This window comes from Heloderma suspectum, chromosome 14 (genome assembly GCF_057233095.1).
Source record: "Heloderma suspectum isolate Gila_16-S chromosome 14, 16-S_ref, whole genome shotgun sequence".
Taxonomy (NCBI): domain Eukaryota; kingdom Metazoa; phylum Chordata; class Lepidosauria; order Squamata; family Helodermatidae; genus Heloderma; species Heloderma suspectum.
Genome location: NC_139471.1, coordinates 2718503 through 2738932, shown reverse-complemented (window position 1 = coordinate 2738932; position 20430 = coordinate 2718503). Strand labels below are relative to the sequence as shown.

Sequence of the window (20430 nt, the reverse complement as noted above, 5' to 3'; positions counted from 1 at the left end):
ATCATTGCTCCATGGGAAATACAAAATTACTAGAATGTGTGCTGGTGCAGCAACACAGATCTCCTCAACCAGAGTGTGCCGTTCCGCTGCACAAGGAAATGTGGACTATAGTTTCTGTGGTTGGATGTTGATACCTCTCATTGGGTAGGTAGTAACTATTTCCTGGTTTTGCAGAGTGGGAGAAGGAAGAGCCTGCTGGAGTTTAGAAAATGCCTACATCTCCCTCGGGAACCATGAACAAGCCTTGCACTTTGCGGAGAAACATCTTGAGATCTCCCAAGAGGTAGCGCAAAATATATTGTTCTGTTCTTCATTGTTTCGTTTAATTATTTGATTGCACACCGCTTGGGGGGAAGCGAACAGTTGCCAGTTGGACAAGCCAGAAAGTTCATCCCGAGCAGGAGCTCCAGGTGCAATTATTACCAGTGGAAACAAAGTCCAGGGACCCACAAATAACCCGTCAGCACCAAGGCCAGTTCTACCAGGGGCTGACGCCAGTAGGATCCTTTCCTCTTAGTTTTCAAAACATCTTATTGTCAGAGGGCCACTAACCAAGCATGTACGTAGCTACAGATGCTCATTTTATTCTTTTCTTTCTTTTTTAAAACTTTTCTCTGTCTGTCTAAAATGATCCCTTTAAGGGTAGCACCTTCTCATATTTTAAAATATATGATCCTTTCCTGCAACAAAATGGTGCTTCTCCCCCCATCAGTGTGTTTAGCATCAGAAGCAAACTCCCTTTTATTCTTGTGCAGACATGATGGTGCTACGGCTTATGTGCGTTTGGAGGTTGCTGGATGCGCCCGATCTCGTCTGATCTCGTAAGCTAAGCAGGGTCAGCCCTGGTTAGTACTTGGATGGGAAACTGCCTGGGAATCAGGCCTCCTGCGTTTAGCAGGGGGTTGGACTTGATGGTCTTGTAGGCCCCTTCCAACCCTACTATTCTATGATTCTATGAAAACACAAAACTGCACATGATTTAAAATGCAAAACTGCACACGCTCAGAGTGTCCTGCTCTAGACTGAGCCTTGGCTCTTTGCAAGTGAACACAAGGAGCAATGCAATAGCAGAGTCAAAATCCAGGCAGAAGTCAAAATCCTGGGGACGACTCTGGTGGCGGCAGGACACCTGGGACCATGACACAGAGTCTCTCTCTTTTCTTTCTCTAATGTATCAGGCATTTAGCAGCACGAGACAAGTGCTTTAGTATCAGGCACGAGACAAGTGGTGAGACAATGTTTGGCGGACCCTGGTGATCTGGAACATTGCTTGTCTGCCCATCCTGCGTTTAGACCATCACCTCTTTGCTATATGCAAGCAAAGAGAAACAAGACAGAGACCAAGGCCGCAGCAGGGAAGCAACCCACCCCCTCAATCCTGAAGTCTGAGGGCCAGAGCCTTAGTATATCTGTTACACACACACACACACACCCATATTATTAAGTTGTCAGCTGTTCCCGATAAATCTTGTTTGCTGGCCTTTTCACAACAACACGTTCTCGGGTGTGTGTTTTGGGTTTGCAGTCCTCGGTGGAGGGTCTGATTACTCAGTGCCAGATGGGGATAGAACAATGGGACGTTTCCCGGAGGCGGATGGCGGGGAAGGCATTTGAGCCTCGTGGGGTGGGAGGGCGGCCCCCTTGATTACAAGGCAGAGTTGGCTTGGAGTGGGCTCTGCTGACAGCTCCTCTTCCGTGTTCCTTTTTTGGAGAAGAGCTCAGAGCTGGCGCCCACTCCGAGGAGGCTGTACAATTCCTCATGCGTTAACGCAGTTTCTCATGGCTTTAGGTAAACACTGTGGTGTAGTGGCTAGAGCAGGCTTCCCCAACCTGGGGCCCTCAAATTGTTTTGGACTTCAACTCCCATCAGCCCCAGTTAGCATGGTCGATAGTTGGGAATGCTGGGGGTTGTAGTCCAAAACATCTGGAAGGTACCAGGTTGGGGAAGGCTGGGTTAGTGTTGGACTGGGACCCCGAAGACCTGGGTTCGACTCCCCACAGGGCCACGAAGCTCCCTGGGTGACTTTGGGCCGGCCCCTGACTCTCAGCCTCACCTACCTCACAGGGTTGTTGTGAGGATGAAAATGGAGAATAGGAAGATCGTGTATGCCACCTGGGGTTCCTTGCAGGAGGAAAAATGGTGGGATACAAATGTAAGATATAAACAAGATTTGTTCCCGGGGTTAAACATCTCCATGGTAAGAAGGGGGACAGCCAGCTCAACCGATGGTGTGCTATATCGCTCTACCAGAGTACTTCGGTGCTAAGTGGGTCCAGGACAGATCCATCTAGCCAGGAAAAAGCCCAGGAAAAAGGATCATAAATGGGCAGATTGTGTGTTTTCTTTTTAAGAACCCTCACTTCAGAATCAGAGAATTGAACCTTTGACAAAACTCCATATTCACTACATTACTGTGCTTGTTCAGCACTCTTTCTCTCCCTGCTTCCTGCCAACCTGCAGCTCTTCTTTTCCTTGGGCCGTCTGGCATCTTCCATCATTTTCAGACGCTCTTCCTGATGCCTTTGCTCTGCCTTTCCTCCTCCCTGTGTTCCACCTGCTGTTCTCCTGAGGGTTTCATCCCAGTTTCTCCATTGTCCCATGCCCCTTGGCTTCCTTGTCGCCTTGGCTTCCTTGCCTCAGGCCACTTTCAGGCCTGAGTCTCCCCATCTAGCCAGGCCTGGTTTGGCAAGCCAAACTGACTTTTGGCCCATGGCAGGCCAGATTTGCCTGCATGGCCTGAAGTTCAACCCCCTGCTGTAGACACATATCTGAATGCAACTGTAATGGCCCCAGGAGTGTAACCAAGTCACCTGTAGTACCCTGATGCTGGGAAAGACTGAAGACAAAAGGAGAAGGGGATAGCAGAGGATGAGATGGCTAGATAGCATCACTGATGCAATGAATATGGACTGGAGCCCGCTCCGGGAGAGAGCGCAGGACAGGAAGGCCTGGCGTGCTAAGGTCCGTGGGGTCATGAAGAGTCGGACACGACTGAATGACTGAACAACAAAGAGATCCATAGTGCTCTCTTTCAGTTCATTATTGCCGCAGTTTCCTTGCTAGTGGGCCTCTGAGCATGTGAGATAAGTCAAAGGTCGATAGCGCGGCCTCAGCACATTCCAGGCTAACGAAAGCTAGTATCTTATCGGGGCCTAGGATGTGCCTGAGATGTGAGACTATGTTTATGCCGCGTTACAGATGTCCGTGCTGGGAAAGTTCTGATTGTTTTCCCTCTGAACAAGTACTATTAGCCTATGCTGGGAAAGTTGCAAATGAACGCTAATTAACGCTTGCTTCTGCCATGCTGCCTCACTGCTGACATGTATGGTATAAGACCCATTGTACCCCTTGGCTCTGGGTTCAGAGAAGCTGGCTGATCCAACCACTGGGTACGCCTGTGTGCTGTAAATACTCAATAAAGTCTCCTTGTAAGCAAACCTGGATCTGGCTTATCATTATCTTGGCACCACCAAGCCGTAGCAGCCCATGGCCGGGGCATACAGCAACCACCCTCTCCTCCTGAGTGAACTCTGAAGGGTGCAGAAGACATCTAAAGTTGGATATCTGAAAGACAGTCTCCTCCAACCTGAACCTACCTATACAATATTGTAATCAGGAGAAGCTCTGTTCTGTACATCACTACCTTGTGAGGTGGGGGCCTTCTCCGGACGCTGGTGGAACCAAGGATTTGGATCCAACCCACTGTTTTTGACTTCTGATCACTTTTTCTTTAAAATTTAGGATGTTTTTTGCTGTTTCCAGGTTTTTTCCTCTGGTAGTTTACAGCTGTTTTATTTTTTTTATACTTTACAGTTTTGTTGTTTTCATATGATTTGGTGATTTTCTATGTGCTTCTTAGTTGCTCTTGGGGCTAAAGACACAGGATATAAATGAAGAAAAATCAGGTGGATTGCTAGGAGGAGTGGGGCCTTTTCTGTGGTGGCACCCTTTTTTGCAGAATTCCCTCTTTATGAAAGGCTGTCAGCAATGCTTTGTTCTGATTTTGAGAAGGTCAAGTACGGCCTGGCCATTTCAAAAATCCTTTGAAAGGACAATATACAGCAGACAGCTGCAGCATATTGTTTTTTATTTGTGTTTGCTCTTTAATTTATCATTTGCTGCTCCTGTTTTTCTTTTCTTTTTTAAATTTAAATTTTTATTACAAAACTTTCACAAGAAGTTCAATAGATAACTATTTACATCACAGATAATTAATACAGTAATATCATTAACTAATGTATTACTTTATATGAGAATTCATAAAACAATATATCAATAAATAGGAAATACATCAACAAATAGTACACTTTGCACTAACTCTGATATATAATCCTCACCTAAAACAAATTGGACACTTAGGAGACAATGAAGCATGCATATATGTTCATTTCTAGATGATAATTTCATTTCCAGTCATCAACAAAGGCACTCCGTTCCTTTGCAAATATTGTAGATGTTTTAGTCCGTTTTGCATATAGAATTTTGTTTGGTCAGATGCTGTAAACTGAGGTCTAAAATTTATTGAACGGTAATCATAGATTATCACTATTTCCAGATTGGAGACCACGGTGGGGAGATCACAGCACATACGAACATCTCACAGCTGAGGTCGGTTTTGGGTCTGAAGCAGACTGTTGATGAGTTAGATGCATCTGGCTATGAAGTCCAGGGTGAGTTTCCTTCTTCCAAGATCTTTCCGTGCCTCCTCCAGTTCTTTGAATCTTGGTTACTTTTGTTCTGTCATTTGTTCATTTGTTCATTTTTTCTTTATCTTGTATATGCCTTCCAGACCCTAGTTCCAGGGTCTGGAACCTCAGGCTGGCCAGATCCCCAGAAGGGATTTCCCAGAAGGCCATGTCCTCTTGGGGGCAGAGAAGAAGGAGGGAGATGGATCCGCCCCACCAGGGGTGCAATCCAGCAGGAAGTTCTTTGGCACAACAGCCACTTGCTCCAATGAGGCCTCCACAGGTGAACTTCCCCATAGATTATGCCCCATGTTGTTAATGCACCACAATGTCCTGGACACATGGGGAAGCCATTTTCTGCCTGTTGCATCACTTGGGTGAAAATCATGACTGACCCAAGTCCTGGCTCAACCAGGGTTGCCCAGGATGTCATCCTGACACATGTGAGCATCTTCACAAGATCCCAAGACCAAGCCAGATACGCCTTAGGGCACGGGTGGGCAACTTTGGGGGTGCTGGCGGCAGGGCTGTTGGAGAAATCCACAATGGAACCATATGAGTTCAGATTTTTGTGAATCCGACCTGCAGATTCCACAGCAGAACGGCTTTTTCCTAGTTGGGCAGATTCCGCAGACTTGTGGAGCATTCTTCTAACTTTCCAGAATTTTGCTCAACTTCAGTAATAGAAATAGACACGCCATTTTAAAAGATGGCCAGAAATGCACATTTCCCCCATAGGCTAAAGCATGAAAGTGTACACTGGGGGGGGGGGGGAATGCATTTGTGCGAGCGGAAATTTACGCAAGTGCGAATTTGCCCAAATGAAAATTTGCGCAAATTTGGAAACGAAGAAGAATCCAATTCCATTGATGAGCGGATGACGGAACGAGAAGTGCCTGACAATCCATGAAACGCAGACACAATGGATTTTACACAACTCCTAGCTGGGGGCCAATTTCCAGCACCCCGGAATCCAGCAGGGGGCGCACCGCTACTGCACACTGCTAATTTTGGTGGCAGCGGCAAAACAATTGATCATCCGCTGCCCGGTTTCAGTGGCAAACCATGATGGTGGCCTGAAAAGGCCAAATTAAGCTTTAAAACAAGGGGTGCATAGCAGGAAATTCGGGGATGGCAGGGAGCACACTTAAGGCCACCTTAGGATGGGGACGCAGAACTTCTTTCAGCCTAGGGGCCAGATTCCATTTTGGAGAAGGCTTTGGGGGCCACATTCCAGTGGTGGCCATGGCCAAAGGCAGAAGGGACCTGGCCAAAAATTCAAGCATATTTTAGCTTGAAGCTTTTCCTGCCAGTAACTAGGCCTTCGGAGAGGCATTTCAGCCTTTTAGAATGGAGGGCGGGGAGACTGTATGAATGCTGGGGAACCATCAGATGATTGGTGGTTGGGGGAAAGGCACGGCCATCTGGAGAACCCCAGAGAGTGGGCCAGATGTGCCACACTTGGCATCTGTGACCTGGGGGAAGGAACAACGCATCGAGAAATCATGGAACACTGGCTCACACTGGACAGACGGTGTGGTCTAGCAGTTAGAGTGTTGGACTGGGACTTGGGAGACCTGGGTTGAAGTCGCCACTGGGCCATGAAGCTCACTGGATGACTTTGGGCCAGTCACTGACTCTCAGGCTAACCTACCTCACAGAGTCGTTGTGGGGATAAAGTGGAGAGGAGGAGGACTATGTGAGCTGCTTTGGGCTTCTTGCAAGAGGAAACAAGGCAGGATATAAATGTAATAAATGCCGTGGGAGGGCCTTCTCTGCAGTGGCCCCACACCTTTGGTACAAGCCTCCATCAGAGGTCTGCCATGCTCCGTCATTGCAGGCTTTTAAGAAGGCCTTGAAAACATATTATTTTACCATGGCCTTCTCTTGATATGACTGCTGTTGTTGCTGTTACTGGTTTTATTGTTGGCTTTTATTGTTGTTTTTATGTTTTTATCATTTTTAATATTTTAACTATTTTTATATATTTTGTGGCTGTAAGCCTCCTTGGGAGGGCTTCTGCCCTGAAAGGTGGCCAAGAAATGTTTTAAATTAAATAAATAAGTAAGTAAGTAAGTAAGTAAGTAAGTAAGTAAAAATAAAATTACAATGAGAGGTGGGAAAGCTAGGGCAGGATCAGAGCATCTGTCTCTTCCAAGCTTCCGGCGAATATTGGCGAGCCCCCCCGCTCCGGGGTCCAATTTATTCTCTCTTTCTTGATAGCGGCATGTTAACGACTGTGCTTGATGAACTTGCAAGCGTAATTACGGGAGAAGGAAGTAGGAAGCTCTTTGGATTGTGAGCTGTGTTAATCAAGCAGTGCTCTTTCTTTGAAGCTTTTATAGGGCTATAATGACCTCATTCATCAGCGGCCTCATTGATCGGGTTCCCAAGGTCAGACATGCTCCAATCAGGAGTACAAAATGTACTCAAAAGGGAAAAAACAACAACCCCAAAAACAAAAACCAAGTAGCCAAGAAGAGAGGGAGGAACTAGGCAGACGTAGGGGGGAGAATTGACACCGCCCAGCATCGCAATTTGCTGGATTCGTTTTTGAAAAGGAAATAAGGAATCTGCTGTGAATTTCTTATCTGTCAGGCCATGATATTGCAAAACCTGACTTCATGTTGCAGGAGGTGCTGGCTTAAGAATTTGGAGTCTGTCCGTCTGAGGTCTCTCTTTATTTTCTTTTTATAAAAACAGATTTATAGCCTTCGTGGCTGTGGTTTGGTTTAGAAATGTGCGATCGCTTGCTTCTCCAGCCTTCTTCTCCGGAGGCATGGTGTGGAGGAAATGGTTTGGCAAAAGTTCTTCTCCTGTCCCATAATACCCACTGGAGTCACCCCATTCAGCTGAATTTTGAGAGATTCAGGACTGGTAAAAATAACTACTCCTTCATATAGCAAAATGATGGAATTCGCTACCACCAGATGTAGTGATGGCCACCCATTTGGATGGGTTTAAAAGAGAATTAGAGAAATTCGTGGAGGAGGAACTGGTGGGCCCCTGTGTGAGCAGAATGCTGGACTAGATGGACCCTTGGTCTGATCCAGCATGATGCTCCTTGTGTTCCTAACTGTGGTGGATGGATCTTCTTATGTGCAAAGCACCTTCCTGTCTGTGACTCGTCCACCTTCGCCATCCTGGAGATGCATTCCTTTTGTGAACACGGGCCTGCCTCTCCCAGTCTAGATCAGGGCAACCAAATTCCCTAAAGCACCGTGTTTAGGAGTGTCTTGACCAGATGTGTTGGAGTACAACTCCCATCACCCCATGCTGCCTGGGGATTCTGGGAGTTGTGGTCCAACACATCTGAAGGGTGCCAGGTTGGCGAAGGCTGTTCTAGGAGCAATTTCAGGTCTGATTACCTAGAACGTGGCTGTTGAACCCCTTTCAGCTTGAGGCCCGGATTCAGAGAAGCTCTCGGGGGCTGCAGTCCAGTGGTGGGTGGGGCTGAAGGCAAAAGGGGCAGTGCCAAAAATACCAACATACTGGCTTGAAGCTCTTCATGCCGGTCACCCAGCCTTCGAAGAGCCATTTCAATCTTTTAGAATGGGTGGAAAACCACACAAAAGTTGGGAAACTACCGAACAATCAGGGGGAAGGGGGCAGAGCCGGGGAAGGGAGCATGGTCTTCTGGGGGGGAACCTTAGCATTTAGCCCCCCGGCAGGCCAGATTTGGCCTCTGGGCCTGAGGTTTTGCACCCCTGACTTTGAATGTGGAAGCTACCCTGCTTAGTTTCCTGTTCGTAGTGAACCCGCTCTGAAAGCAGAGGCACCCATCCAAGGAGGACGCTGATGCCAGGCAACTGTATTGTTGCCCAAGAAGCATCTCTAAATGGTCTCAGCCATCCACAGCAGGCTGGCCGCATCCTGCTGCTGTGCAAGTACACTGCCGCCCTCCAAAGCGTCTTGCCACAAGGAAGCCTTTATCTGGCTTGTTTGTGCACCGCCAAGGAGACCGAGGTCAGCAAACTCCACCCTGTAGGCAAGGTACTCTGTGCTACCAGTCCTGTCTGCCAACTGGCTTGGGAAAACAAGAGTTCATTGTCCCCCAACGGCAAGGCTCCCTGAGTCGCTGCTCTCTTCCGGCGACATATTTGCCCTTGGCTAGATACGTTCCCCTCCCCATTGCTATTCAGTCCTTCAAGGGAGAAGGAGAAGCTTGATATAAGTAGTTTTCATACCCTTCCTTCTCTTGTGAATTCCGTCAAAAGTTAAGGGAAGTTGCATCTTTTCCGCCCAACCCCTCCCCCTTGGTCAAAGGATAAGCAAGGGTACAAAAACATTGGCAAAACTGAGCAACCATAGTTCTAGGGATGAGGAACCTGCATCCGTCCAGATATTTTGGACTCCAACTGCCATCATACCTGATCACTGGCCATCCTGTCTGGGAGTGATGGAAGTTGGAGTCAACCCCCCCCCCCCAAGGTTGTTGTAGAGTTGGCAAAAGGGCAGAAAAGGGTATCTGAAATTATCAAGGGGCTGGCGCAACTCCCATGAGAAGAAAGGTTACAACTTCTGGGGCTGCTTAGCTTAGGAAAAAGGTGAGTGAGGGGAGACATGATAGGGGTGTACAAAATTATACGTGGTGTGGAGAAAGTGGAGGAGACTTTTTCCTCCCTCTCTCATAATACTAGAACCCAAAGGGGTCATCCCAAGAAGCTTCTTGGTGGGAGATTCAGGACAGAAGAAAGGGAAGGGCTTCTTCACACAGTGCAGAGTTAAACTATGGACTTCGCTACCACAGGATGTAGTGATGGCCACCAATTTGGAGGGCTTTAAAAGGGGGTTGGTCAAATTCCTGGAGGAAAAGGCTAGCAATGGCTACTAGTCCTGATGGCTATGGCCAACTACAGTACCAGAGGCAGTGAGCCTATGTACACCAGTGGCTGGGGAACATGGGTGGGAAGGTGCTGTTGAACCCATGCCCTGCTTGTGGGTTCCTGGCCAACAGCTGGCCAGCCACTGTGAGAACAGAATGCTGGACTAGATGGACCCTGGGTCTGATCCAGCAGGGCTCTTGTTCTTCTGAGGTCAATAACATCTGGAGGGCAGCAGGTTCCACATCCCTGAATTTTCTGGGGCTAGGCTGGGATGTTAACCATGCCTCTTTAGCAGTGTACTTTTCACTTCTGACCATACCCCTTTATTTTAAAAATGGACAGGCTTGTCCAATATAACTCCTTCCTGTGTATTTTCCTTAGAAATTGGTTAAAAAAAACTAGAAAAGGTTGCAGTCCGATATATTCCCATCTTTCCCAGCCAGCATCCTGGGAGTTGTAGCGCAACTCATCAGGACCACACCAGGCTGGGGAAGGCTGAATTACATGGTCATGAAAGAAATGCGCCCTGGGACACGAAGGGAAGATCTGTGTGTGCATCATCACCATCATCACCATCATCACCATTATTTATTCGGATTATTTAGACACCATTCTGAAAAAAGACTCAAGACAACTTGCAACAAAATTAAAACCTACACCATTTAAAACAGCTAAAAATAATTATCCACTAAAATAACCTCTCCCCTCCCCCTCCATAATGCTATGAATATTTTAGAATGAATAAAGTCTTTATTTGCAGCATTTTTTCCGCACCTTTCAGTCAAAAAAGGCTTCCAGAGTGGCTCCCAGAGGTGAATAAAAAGAGAGTTCCTGCCCTCAGGCTTACAATCTAAAAGACATGACACAAAAGGAAAAGGGATTGGGAGGAAGGAGGAAAAAAGCAGAGCATAGGCACTGGTTCTTAGTCTAAAAGATCCTATAGGTCTTCTTTCTGGCAGGGAAGGGTGAAACAAGCTCCCTGCAGCTGTTCCTTCTCTGGCTGATTTATAGGGGAACCATATATTTATTGAACCTTTTCCTGTTTTTCCAGTTCAAGAGTCTGCTTTAGTTTCCAATCCAAAGCCGGCTCCTTGCCACGGTCTTCTGCGCTCCAACAGAGGCAGATGAGTGGGGTACGCGCTTGCTGTGCTGTGCCTGGCCTGAGCTTTTTCAGCTTTCTCTCTCTGCCGGGATATTCGTGGAGGGTTTTCCTTTGATAGACATCCTGATCCCCTTGTTTTTCTCTGCCTGGCTGAAGCGTTCGGTTCAGCCGCTTTAATTACAGTTGTTTGGCTGATTCAAGATGCTGTCCGAGTTAATTACTGCTTCGCGGCGGAACCGACTGGGGTTTCTGGGGCGTCTGTGTGTTTAATCTTTCACTTATTCCGAGAAGCAGCTCAGCGTTGCAAGGCGCTCAGAGGACTCGGCAAAGAGGCGGGGGTGGGGAGCAAAGTCTGGGTGCTCCTTCCTAAGCCTTTGATGAAGCTCTTTGGATGGCCTTCAGTTAATCTGATAACATCCTGCAAGGAGGCAGAGCTGTATCGTAGCTCAGCACATCTGCAATGCTGCAGCCAGACTGTTGACTGGAGCTGCCATCAAGGGTCAGCATGATAGGGCACTTGCCAAGGGCCCACCCCCCAGCAGGGGCCCACTGGCAAGAGCCCCCTGGACTTGCCCCTCCTCTTCCCCGTCGCAACCAGCTTGTTCCCCTGCCTCTCGCTCTGGCCCAGGTGATGGAGGTGGCGAGGAGGAGGAGTGGGAGACGCCACAGCCGCCTTGCCCCCTGGCTCTCTGCCTGCCAAGCAAGCAAGTGGGAGCCAGGTTGAGAAAGAGGAGGAGGAGACAGAGCAGCTGGTGACCAGGCGGTGAGAAGGTGGACTGACTGAGGGAAGGGGCCCATGGAGGGCGTCTTGCCCAAGGGTCCTCCGAAACCTGGAGCCAGCACTGGGAGATAGTTCCAGGGAGCATGTATCCCCCTTGTTACGACAGCTTTACTGGCTTCTGGTCGGTTTCTGGGCACAATTCAGGGTGCTGTTTATGACCTACGAAGCCCTATATGGCTTGGGACCAGGTACCTGAAAGGCCAGCTTCTCCCATACGAGACTGCCCAGGTTTTAAGATCTTCTGAGGAGGCCCTTCCCTCGGTCCCGCCACCATCAGAGGCACATTTGTTGGGGATGCAAGATAGGGCCTTTTCGGTAGCTGCTCCCAGACTCTGGAACTCCCTGCCAAGGGAGACTAGGTTGGCTCCCTTTCTGTTCTCCTTCCGCCGGCAGGGGAAAATATCTTTTATTCAGCCAGGCCTTTGGCATGTAAGCTGATCTGCTGCTGAAGGAGGTTTGAATTAGTGGTGTGCTGTTTTCCTTTTCTTTTTTTATTTATTTGATTGTGGTTTTTTAATTGTGCTTTTTGATCTATTTGTTTTTTTTATGATTGTGTTAACAAAGTTTATTTTAATCTGGGTTTTATTGGCATTTGCTGTCTTTTTTGGTGGGGTGGTGGGTGGAAAGTCAGGGTAAAAATCAAACAAACAAACAAACAAATAAATAAAGGACAAAATAAATTCACAGGCGTCAGGGAAGGGGACGTTCTCCGGTAGCTCTGGAGAACCTGCCTCAAGAGTGGCAGGTCCAGAAGGGGACGAAAGAACATTGCTGCAGCACCAACCCTGGGGAGATTCTCTCCTTCGGTCCTTGCTTTGAACAGGGGGAAGCAAGTACATGTTATATGTCAGCCTTCCCCAACCTGGCTTCTCCAGATGTGTTGGACTTCAGTAGCTGGGAATGATGGGATTTGCCGTCCAACTCATTTGGAAGCTACCGGGTTGGGGAAAGCTGTAGCATGTGGAGCCCATGAGACAACACTGAGCTGTAAAAAGGATGCTGTGTAAAGAAAGAGCCTTGTTAGGCCCGGGCCCCAACATAAACGAGTGCAGCCCTGGAACATCCCTTCCCAGAGCCAAATGTGCAGAGCAGAAACGGAGATAGACATGCCCTTGCACATATTAGGGCAGCCGCTTGTGCATTGCCAAAAAAGAGGACAAAAGAGGACAGTGGTTTGCATAAAACTGGCATGTGCTAATTTATATGGGTTGATGCCAATTTAGAAATAGTTATTCGAATGTAAAGAGAAAGGCAGTCCATCTTGCTTTTGTGTGGAAGATGGTGACCAGGTGAGCTGTGTACCTGCTGTTCAGTCTGCTGGATGGGTGCTAAATGGTGATGGGTGAAAAAGAGTTCTGGTGGGTCCCTATCTTTAAACTGGAATTGGATAGAACAGGCCTTCAAATAGAGGACACCTTCAAAGACAGGACGGTCCTCTCTAAAAGAGGACACCTGGCCAGCCTAAGCAGCCCTGCAAATTGGGGATGCCTTCAAATACGGTCCTCTGGCACCCCTTCGAATAGAGGACTTCAGTAGTCCCAAATCTTTTCTCTTTTTTTAATGGGAAGTTGTGTTCTTCTGAGGTGTACGATCGGAATTGTGTGTGTGGGGGGGGGCTGGAGTCACCGGCAAATGGGTGCACTCACCAAGCCAGAAAGGCCTGTGTGGCTTTCGGCCAGTTCAGCTTTGGCAGCAGCCTTTTCTAAGTGCCCTGTAAACGTTTTCCTCTATGTGGGAGTTTGAATGAAGGAGGAACACTCTGGATAATACAGGCAGTTGCCCCGGGGGAGAACCATTCCGCTCTTTCTCTTCCTCGGCTTTTGGATGGAAGTTCTGCCGGAGCATTTAAAGAGCCACCAAGTTTTGGTGAACTTGTTTTTCTCAAAATGTTCAGTTTGCTTGTGCAGAGTCTTTACTTTGAAGTCTTTGAACTCATATCTAGAGTTCTTAAATGGCCTATTTATTTAATGACGTGAATATTCGGTGACTACCATGGCATGGAGGTTATGTGCTTCTCTCTTTCGTGTGGAGTAGCGAAGCTAACACTTGAGCGCTACTGCTGCTGTTTCCAACATGCTGCCCGTGGGCGCTCCTTTGGCACCGGCCAGGCTCTCTGTCCCTCCGGATTTTTCTTTTGTTTCTTGGTTTTTTAAAAAAAACGGGGGGCGGGGGGATCACGCTGCAAAGCAAAGGGCCGCCTTACAGCGCCATCTGTATTTGGATTCCAAATTGTGGTCTTGTGTTTTAGGGCTTAGACTCCACCTCGGCCCTGCCCAGCACTGGAACGTGCCCCCCTAAGGCTGCTCCGAAATGGAGTTATTTATTTTATTTTATTTTATTTTAATTGGATTGATTACATTTCTATACCACCCAATTGCCGAAGCTCTCTGGGCGGTTCACAACAGTGAAAACCACAAATGTAAATATGGGCAGTTCGGCCGTCGGGTTGAAAGAGTTTCACCCTCCCTGGGCTCGTGCCTGTGACATTCATTGATGACAAGGAGCCCATTCTCAGAATGCCCACACACAATGCCTCCTCATATTTGAATTATGAAAAGCTTTATTTATAAAGCCCCATCAGTGTGCCCAGCATTGGAAAGAATTTCATAAGCAAAACAAACAAAACCTAAAGGTCTCTGCCCCAAGAACTGCCAATCTAAATTTCAGCAGTAGCATGCAGGGGGGAAAAAAATCAGGAAGGGAGAGGAAATGGAGACATGGGAGAGGTGAAGATAACCTGGGATGGGGAAAACATTTTTTCTTTAAAAATCCAGAGTATGATTCGAAAGCTCTACAAACACACCCAAATCGTCCTCTGCTTTTCTAAAAATAGGCGTGAATTCTGCCAGTCACCCAGGTGGTTGGGCTGAAGCTCTCCAGAAAGTTTTCGACTCGCTAGATTAGAGACCTCGAGCAACCTTAAAGACAGAGCAAGCATTTAGAAACACCCCTGAGGTTTTCTGCTTGCCTATAGTGCCTTTCGGTAAACATGCCAATAGCTACGTGGGAGGGTGGAGAAAAGTCCAGAGTAATGCGGGGGGGAGGGGGTGTTTCCCCAGCTACTGAATCTTCTTGTGTTGAAGGCTGTTCATCAGGGGAAAGAAACAGAGAGAGAAAGACAGACAGGAAAACATTATTATTTTTTTACTGAATATTAAGACCACTAGTGCAGCCAGGCCGGGCCAGGCATGGGCGGCTGGAGGAAAACCTGAAGGCAGCAACAGCAAGGAACCCTTTGAAAGGAACCGTTGGAAAGGGACCCGATGTTGCTTTTGAAACCTGCTGTAAAGATGTCCAGTCCTGAAAAGATGCATGAGCCATTTCAATTCTTGGGTGAGTAGGTCGCCCAGCCCCAAGCGTTGGAGGAGATATCAATCTGCCTTCACATTTCTTGCTTCTGCCGTAGCGCGAATAAAAAGAGCGAGCCTTTGGGGGAGAATCTGGCCCTGGAGTTTTGGAGAGGAGGTGGGTTCCAAACACTTTTTGTGACCATTGGGAAATCACGCGCTGTCGGCCTCAGTTTCCCACATGTAAATCCTGCCTCGTGGAACTATTGTAATGGAGAAGTAACGTAACATAATTGAAAGTTGTGTGCAAATCAATGAGTGCTGCGTGGATCACTAGAAATAATTCGTAGCAGAGTGAATCAGAAGGCCTCTCCAGTTCTGAACAAGTATTTATGTCAAGCTAGTAAAGCATCCCCTTTTAGACTACAACTCCTAGCATCCTTGACCACTGGTCATGCTAGCTGGGGCTGATGGGATTTGAATCTGGAGGGCACCAAATTGGGGAAGGCTGAACTAAAGCATCATTTCTGTTGGTGCTGGGGTGTTCTCTCTCCCTCTCTCTCTCCCCCCCCTGCACACACTCCATTTCAGGGGAGGAGGCTGTAGCTCAGTGGTGAGCCCCCGCTTTGCAGGCAGAAGGTCCCAGGTTTGACTTCCCCGACGTCTCCAGGAAGGGCTAGGAAAGAATCCTGCCTGAAACCCTGGAGAGCCGCAGCTGCCAGTCAGTGTCGACAATACTGGGCTGAATGGACCCAAGCTCTGACTCAGTATAAGGCAGCTTCCTGTGAACCGCTTTAAAGCTGTATTGGAACCATGAGAATTAGAATCTTACTTTGTTTTTAAGCAGAGTGGCTCTAGCGCAGTGGCAGAGCCCCTGCCTTGCATGCAAAAGGCCCCAGGTTTGATCCCTGGCAGCAACTCCAGGTAAGGCTGGGAAAGAATCCTGCCTGAAACCCTGGAGAGCCATTGCTGCCGGTCAGCATCGACAGTACTGGGTTAGATGGACTAAGGATCTGACTCAGTCTGTGGCAGCTTCCGATGTCCCTACCTGTAGAGTCTGATGTCTCCTGTAGAGACAGGAGGAGGTGGCATGCATATATATTTATTTGGAAACGTTTAAATCTGCCCTTCAGAAATATATTTCCATTGGGTGAAAATGCTCCCATGAGTAGCACTGAAGTCAGCGGGCATGAATGTCTGTGTTTAATGCAGCTGATCAAGTGGACAGTGTCCATGAAAGCTTATGCCAGGGTAAACTGGTTTGTCTTTAAGGTGCCGCAAGACTCTTCCTTGTTTATGAATGACCTGGGGCGCGTCAGTGCTGCTCAGCTTTGCCTACCTCACAGGGTTGCTGTGTGGATAAAACTAGGGGCAGGGAAACGATGTACACCCCCCTGCAGCTCCTTGGATGAATACTTGGATAGCAATAGTGGGATATAATTGGGAAGGACCATGTTTCCCAGTACTGACTAACCTGGGATTGGCCGCAGAGACTTTGCTTGTAGCGCCTTCAAGAAATGTGGCCCTTGGAGGCTACCACATGTGACAGAGACTTCTCGGTGTTGGTACCCTGTCTGTGGAAACTCCCCTTCTGGTAGAGATTCAGTTGTCCCCCACGCTGTCGTCATTCAGGTACCAGTAAAAGGCGTATTTCATTGTACAAGCCTTTGGGGTATAGGCGAGGGGTTTATCGGTTTTCTGGTGTTGTACTGATGGTTTGATCAGTGGACCTTGGATAGCCCCTTTAGAGTTCTGAGTGGTTCTGACTGAAACCCGGAGCCATTCACTGCCCTACTGACATCAGAGCCACCAGCTTCCACTGGGTTTGATGGTGTTTTATGATGTATTTGCAATATCAGAGTTATGATTTTAACAGTGTTTGTGTTGTATGGTTTTTATATGGGTTGTTAGCTGCCCTGGGCTCCTTCTGACGAAAGGCAGGATATCCATCAATGGAATAAGACTTTGGCAGCACACAAGTGACGAGAGTCATGTTACGCTAACATGCACGAGTTACTAAGGGAGTAGCTCCCTCCCTTGCACAACCTGCCTGTATAGGGGTAGGAGATATTTAACAGCTAGTATGTGGATTGATTCAAGGGCAGGCAGGGGCTTTCGGATCAAAGATACATGGTTTCGCTCCGGCAGTTTTACAAAATACCCTTCAGCACCTGTATAATTAACTAGAGTTTCAGTGATACTGAACATTCTGCATTTCTTTAATCAAACCCATTTCTCTTCCTCCCTTGGAAGCCAATGCAAGGAGGAAGCTCCGGTCTCAGAACACTACGCTTTGCCTCTGGAAGCACGGCGTTCAAGGCAGACGGGAACAACTTCGTGTGTTTTTTGATGTCTTCATTTCCAAAGCCCAGCTGGCACTTAACTGATGAAAATCTGGGTGAAAAAAACCAGCTTCTTCCTGGGGAGGCACTTGGCGTCCAGTTATGTTTCTGGGCATCTTGGGTTAAGAGCATCATTATCCCCAGTAGGGCTGGTGTCAAGGGTAGGCATGGTCGGGTGCCTGCCAAGGGACACCCCAGCAGGGGCCCCGTTGACAAGAGCCCCCTGGACTTTCTCCTCTTCTCCACCATTGCAACCTGCTTGTTCCCCTGCCTCTTGCTCTGGCCCAGACAGTGGTGGCAGGGAGAAGGAGGAGTAGGAGATGCCATGGCCTACTTGCTCATTGTCTCTCTGCCCCTTGAGCAAGCAAGAAGTAGCAATGATGAGAACGGGGATGAGCAGCTGGTGACAATGGTGGTGAAAAAGCAGACTTACTGAGGGAGGGGGCCCAGGGAGGGTGTCTTGCCCAAGGGCCCTCCGAAACCTGGAGCTGGCACTGACTCCCAGGGTTGGCCAAAGTCATGTTGCACCCAGTGTGATGCATTAACTTAGCAGCTGGTGGTGATCACATCTGCTTTGTAGAATAAACTTTGTTGGCCTGTTATTCCCAACATACAAACCATTTTCATTCCATTTCCTATTTGTACCTTGCTTTTCCTTTGGAAAGGAAGCCCAGAGGATCTGAGTGTAAGTATGAGACAATCAATACAGAAGGCAGTATACAACTGTGTCATTCCACTAGTGCAAAAGACATTGCGCTAGTGGGAACCAGGTTCCGAACGATTCCAAAAGGGGAATCCAACTCAAGTTACATTTGTGCAAGCGCAACTGCACAAGCAGCTGAGTACGTGACAATCAATACAGAGGGCTGTATGCAATTGTGTCATTCCACTAGTGCAAAAGACATTGTGCTAGTGGGAACTAGGTTCCGAACGATTCCAAAAGGGGAATCCAACTCAAGTTACGTTTGTGCAAGTGCAACTGCACAAGCAGCTGTGCATGATGCTTCCACAACCTGTTGCGCATTACACTTGTGCAATGGGTTGTGCAACCCATTGTGTATTACAGAGATGCAACCAGGCCTGCAACCCTTGCGCAACAGAAAGATTTGGCGGAGCTCCATTAGCACTATTTAAGTTTGCGGAATGACACTGTTGGACATTGCCCAGAAATGTTTAAATTACAACCAATTTTTTTTTAATCAGCCTGTTGAGATTTTACCTAGCAAAATCGCAGCACCATACAGCCCCTCAAAGTGTGAACAATGGGGAAAGCCATGGAGCTCTTCTCTTTAGGAGACAGATGGAACAGAGGAGTAATAGGCTCTGTCTGTTGTTGGCAGCTGGCATGATTCCAAGGCGATGTATGAACCCTGAGTGGCTCCATGTTTGGGGAATGTTCTATGATTTCACCAGCTCAGCCAGTAAATGGGCTGAGCTCTCAACTGACAGCCAGTTCTTAGGCTATTATATCTTTTGTGTCAAGCTTGCTTCCCTAGGACTCCCCTGAGAGCTTCTCCGAAATTAAATCTGGCCCGTGGGCTGAAAGTGATTCAAGTAGAGGCTGCTGAGAACCTAAAGTTTTGCTTGTGGGATCTTCCTAGGAAGAATCCACATGGGTGTCTCATCCCAACATGTCCCCATGAACTTAATTCCACCGGCGCTGCTGTGAAACCTGGTATTTTGTGGAAGCTAATTGTCAGCCTCTCTTGTTCCTCGAGGTGTTGTCCAAAGTTTTAGGTGCCCAGTGTAGTGGGGCGGGGGGGGGGGACACGAGAGTTTTGAACATCCAAGAAACCTCAGCCCCTACAGGGTGGCAGATGAGATTGTTGTCCCTGAATATCAAACAGTCCTGGGACTTCGACCCTGTGAGCCCTGCTTCCACTACACCTCTGCTTGTGACTTAAAAGGAAGTCGCCTGCTCCATTAATTGAATGTTTAACCAGTTTTCCTGCCTTGGCAACCACATCTTAAGAGATAGCTCCTCATCTGGTCCAACCGCTCTTTCTTTTCCAGGGGCCAGGCCAAAACAAATCCAGAGGAAGAGTATGAACAGCCTTGATCTCCTGAAGTTCCCTTCTGAAAAGGTAAAGGGGGATGTCGATCTGTAGAGAAGGGGAGCAGGCCGGCTGACGCCCAGGTAGATGAGGCTCATCTTGGCTGCCCTACAAGCTTAAGAGTCTCTGGAAGACTAATGGCTTCTCCACGAGCTGTGCTAATTGGAAAATCTGCAGTTAGCAGATAGGGCTAAAATCAAGGGAATTATCCAACCAAGAGCTTGGCAGGCCAAAAGGGGCCGTGTTTATTCCTCCTTTGCAATATACCCTTTCTAAGGAAGATGAGAGCTGATCTCTACCTGCCCTACATATTTGCTGGCAACTTGTACCTCGTTATTACTTTAGAACTGTGTGATGTTCAGTGTGTTCTGGGAGCAAAACATCAAAGTCACCCTTGATGCTCTACAAGGCTGAGGCCTTAAGCAGTTCAAGTGGTCTCCCCAGGAAATGCCAGCAAACAGAAAATGAATTGCTGTGATTGTCTGCTTCTCCCAGGAGCAGACTTAAGTTCAATCCTCTTGCTAAGCTCTTTCTGCAAATGTTTTCATACTTATGCATGCAGCCAGGGCTGTCGTCAAGGTTCAGCATGGTGGGGTCCCTGCCAAGGGCCCACACCCCAGCAGGGGCCCACTAACAAGAGCCCCCTGGAATTGCTTCTCTTCTTCCCATTGTAACCTGCCTGTTCACCTGTCTCTCACCCTGGCCCAGACAATGGAGGTGGTGAGAAGGAGGAGCAGGAGGAGCAGGAGATGCCATGGCCTCCTGGCTCACTGGCTGTCTGCCCATCAAGCAAGCCAAGTAGAGACATTGATGAGGAAAGGGTGAGGAGCTGGTGACCATGGCTGTAAAAAGGCAGACTCACAGAGGGAGGGGGCCCAGGGAGGGTGTCCTGCCCAAGAGCCCACAAAGACCCAGGGCCGGCACTGTTCTCAGCTCTTCCTCCCAGGGTCATGGGCTGTCTCTCCCTGCACTTCGCTTGCAGTGCCAATCAGCCTTCAGGCAACATATGGAAATCTCATCCCTTCCACCACTGGGATCTTCCCAGGGCTTGGTGGCTCCTTCTTGCCCATGTCATGTAGCCCTGATGTGCGTGGGCCCTGATGGAGGGGTCTCTTGCTTCCACTTCCCTCAGCTGTCTCTTTTGCTTCAGCAGGGGTGTTGAACCTCTCGCCCACCTGAGGCCAAATCTGGCCTTCTTGGGTTCCCCATCATTCAGTGGTTTCCCAGCTTTTGTGCAATTTTTTCCTCATTCTAAAAGGTTGAAATGCCTCTCCTAAGGCCTAGTTACTGGGCAGGAAGAGCTTTACGCTAATATACAGTGGTGTTTTTGTATTTTTGTCCTCAAACCTTTT

The 20430-nt window shown here is 48.2% G+C and overlaps 1 protein-coding gene across 1 annotated transcript in view; it reads left to right on the top strand.

Moving 5' to 3' along the window:
- Positions 1 to 20430, top strand: part of GPSM1 (G protein signaling modulator 1) — an 85464-nt gene that overhangs the window by 34041 nt on the left and 30993 nt on the right. Inside the window, exons 8-10 of the mRNA XM_084821177.1 lie at positions 175 to 283; positions 4557 to 4671; positions 19038 to 19108. Coding sequence (XP_084677303.1) covers positions 175 to 283; positions 4557 to 4671; positions 19038 to 19108 — 295 coding nt within the window. The remainder of the gene's footprint in view (positions 1 to 174; positions 284 to 4556; positions 4672 to 19037; positions 19109 to 20430) is intronic.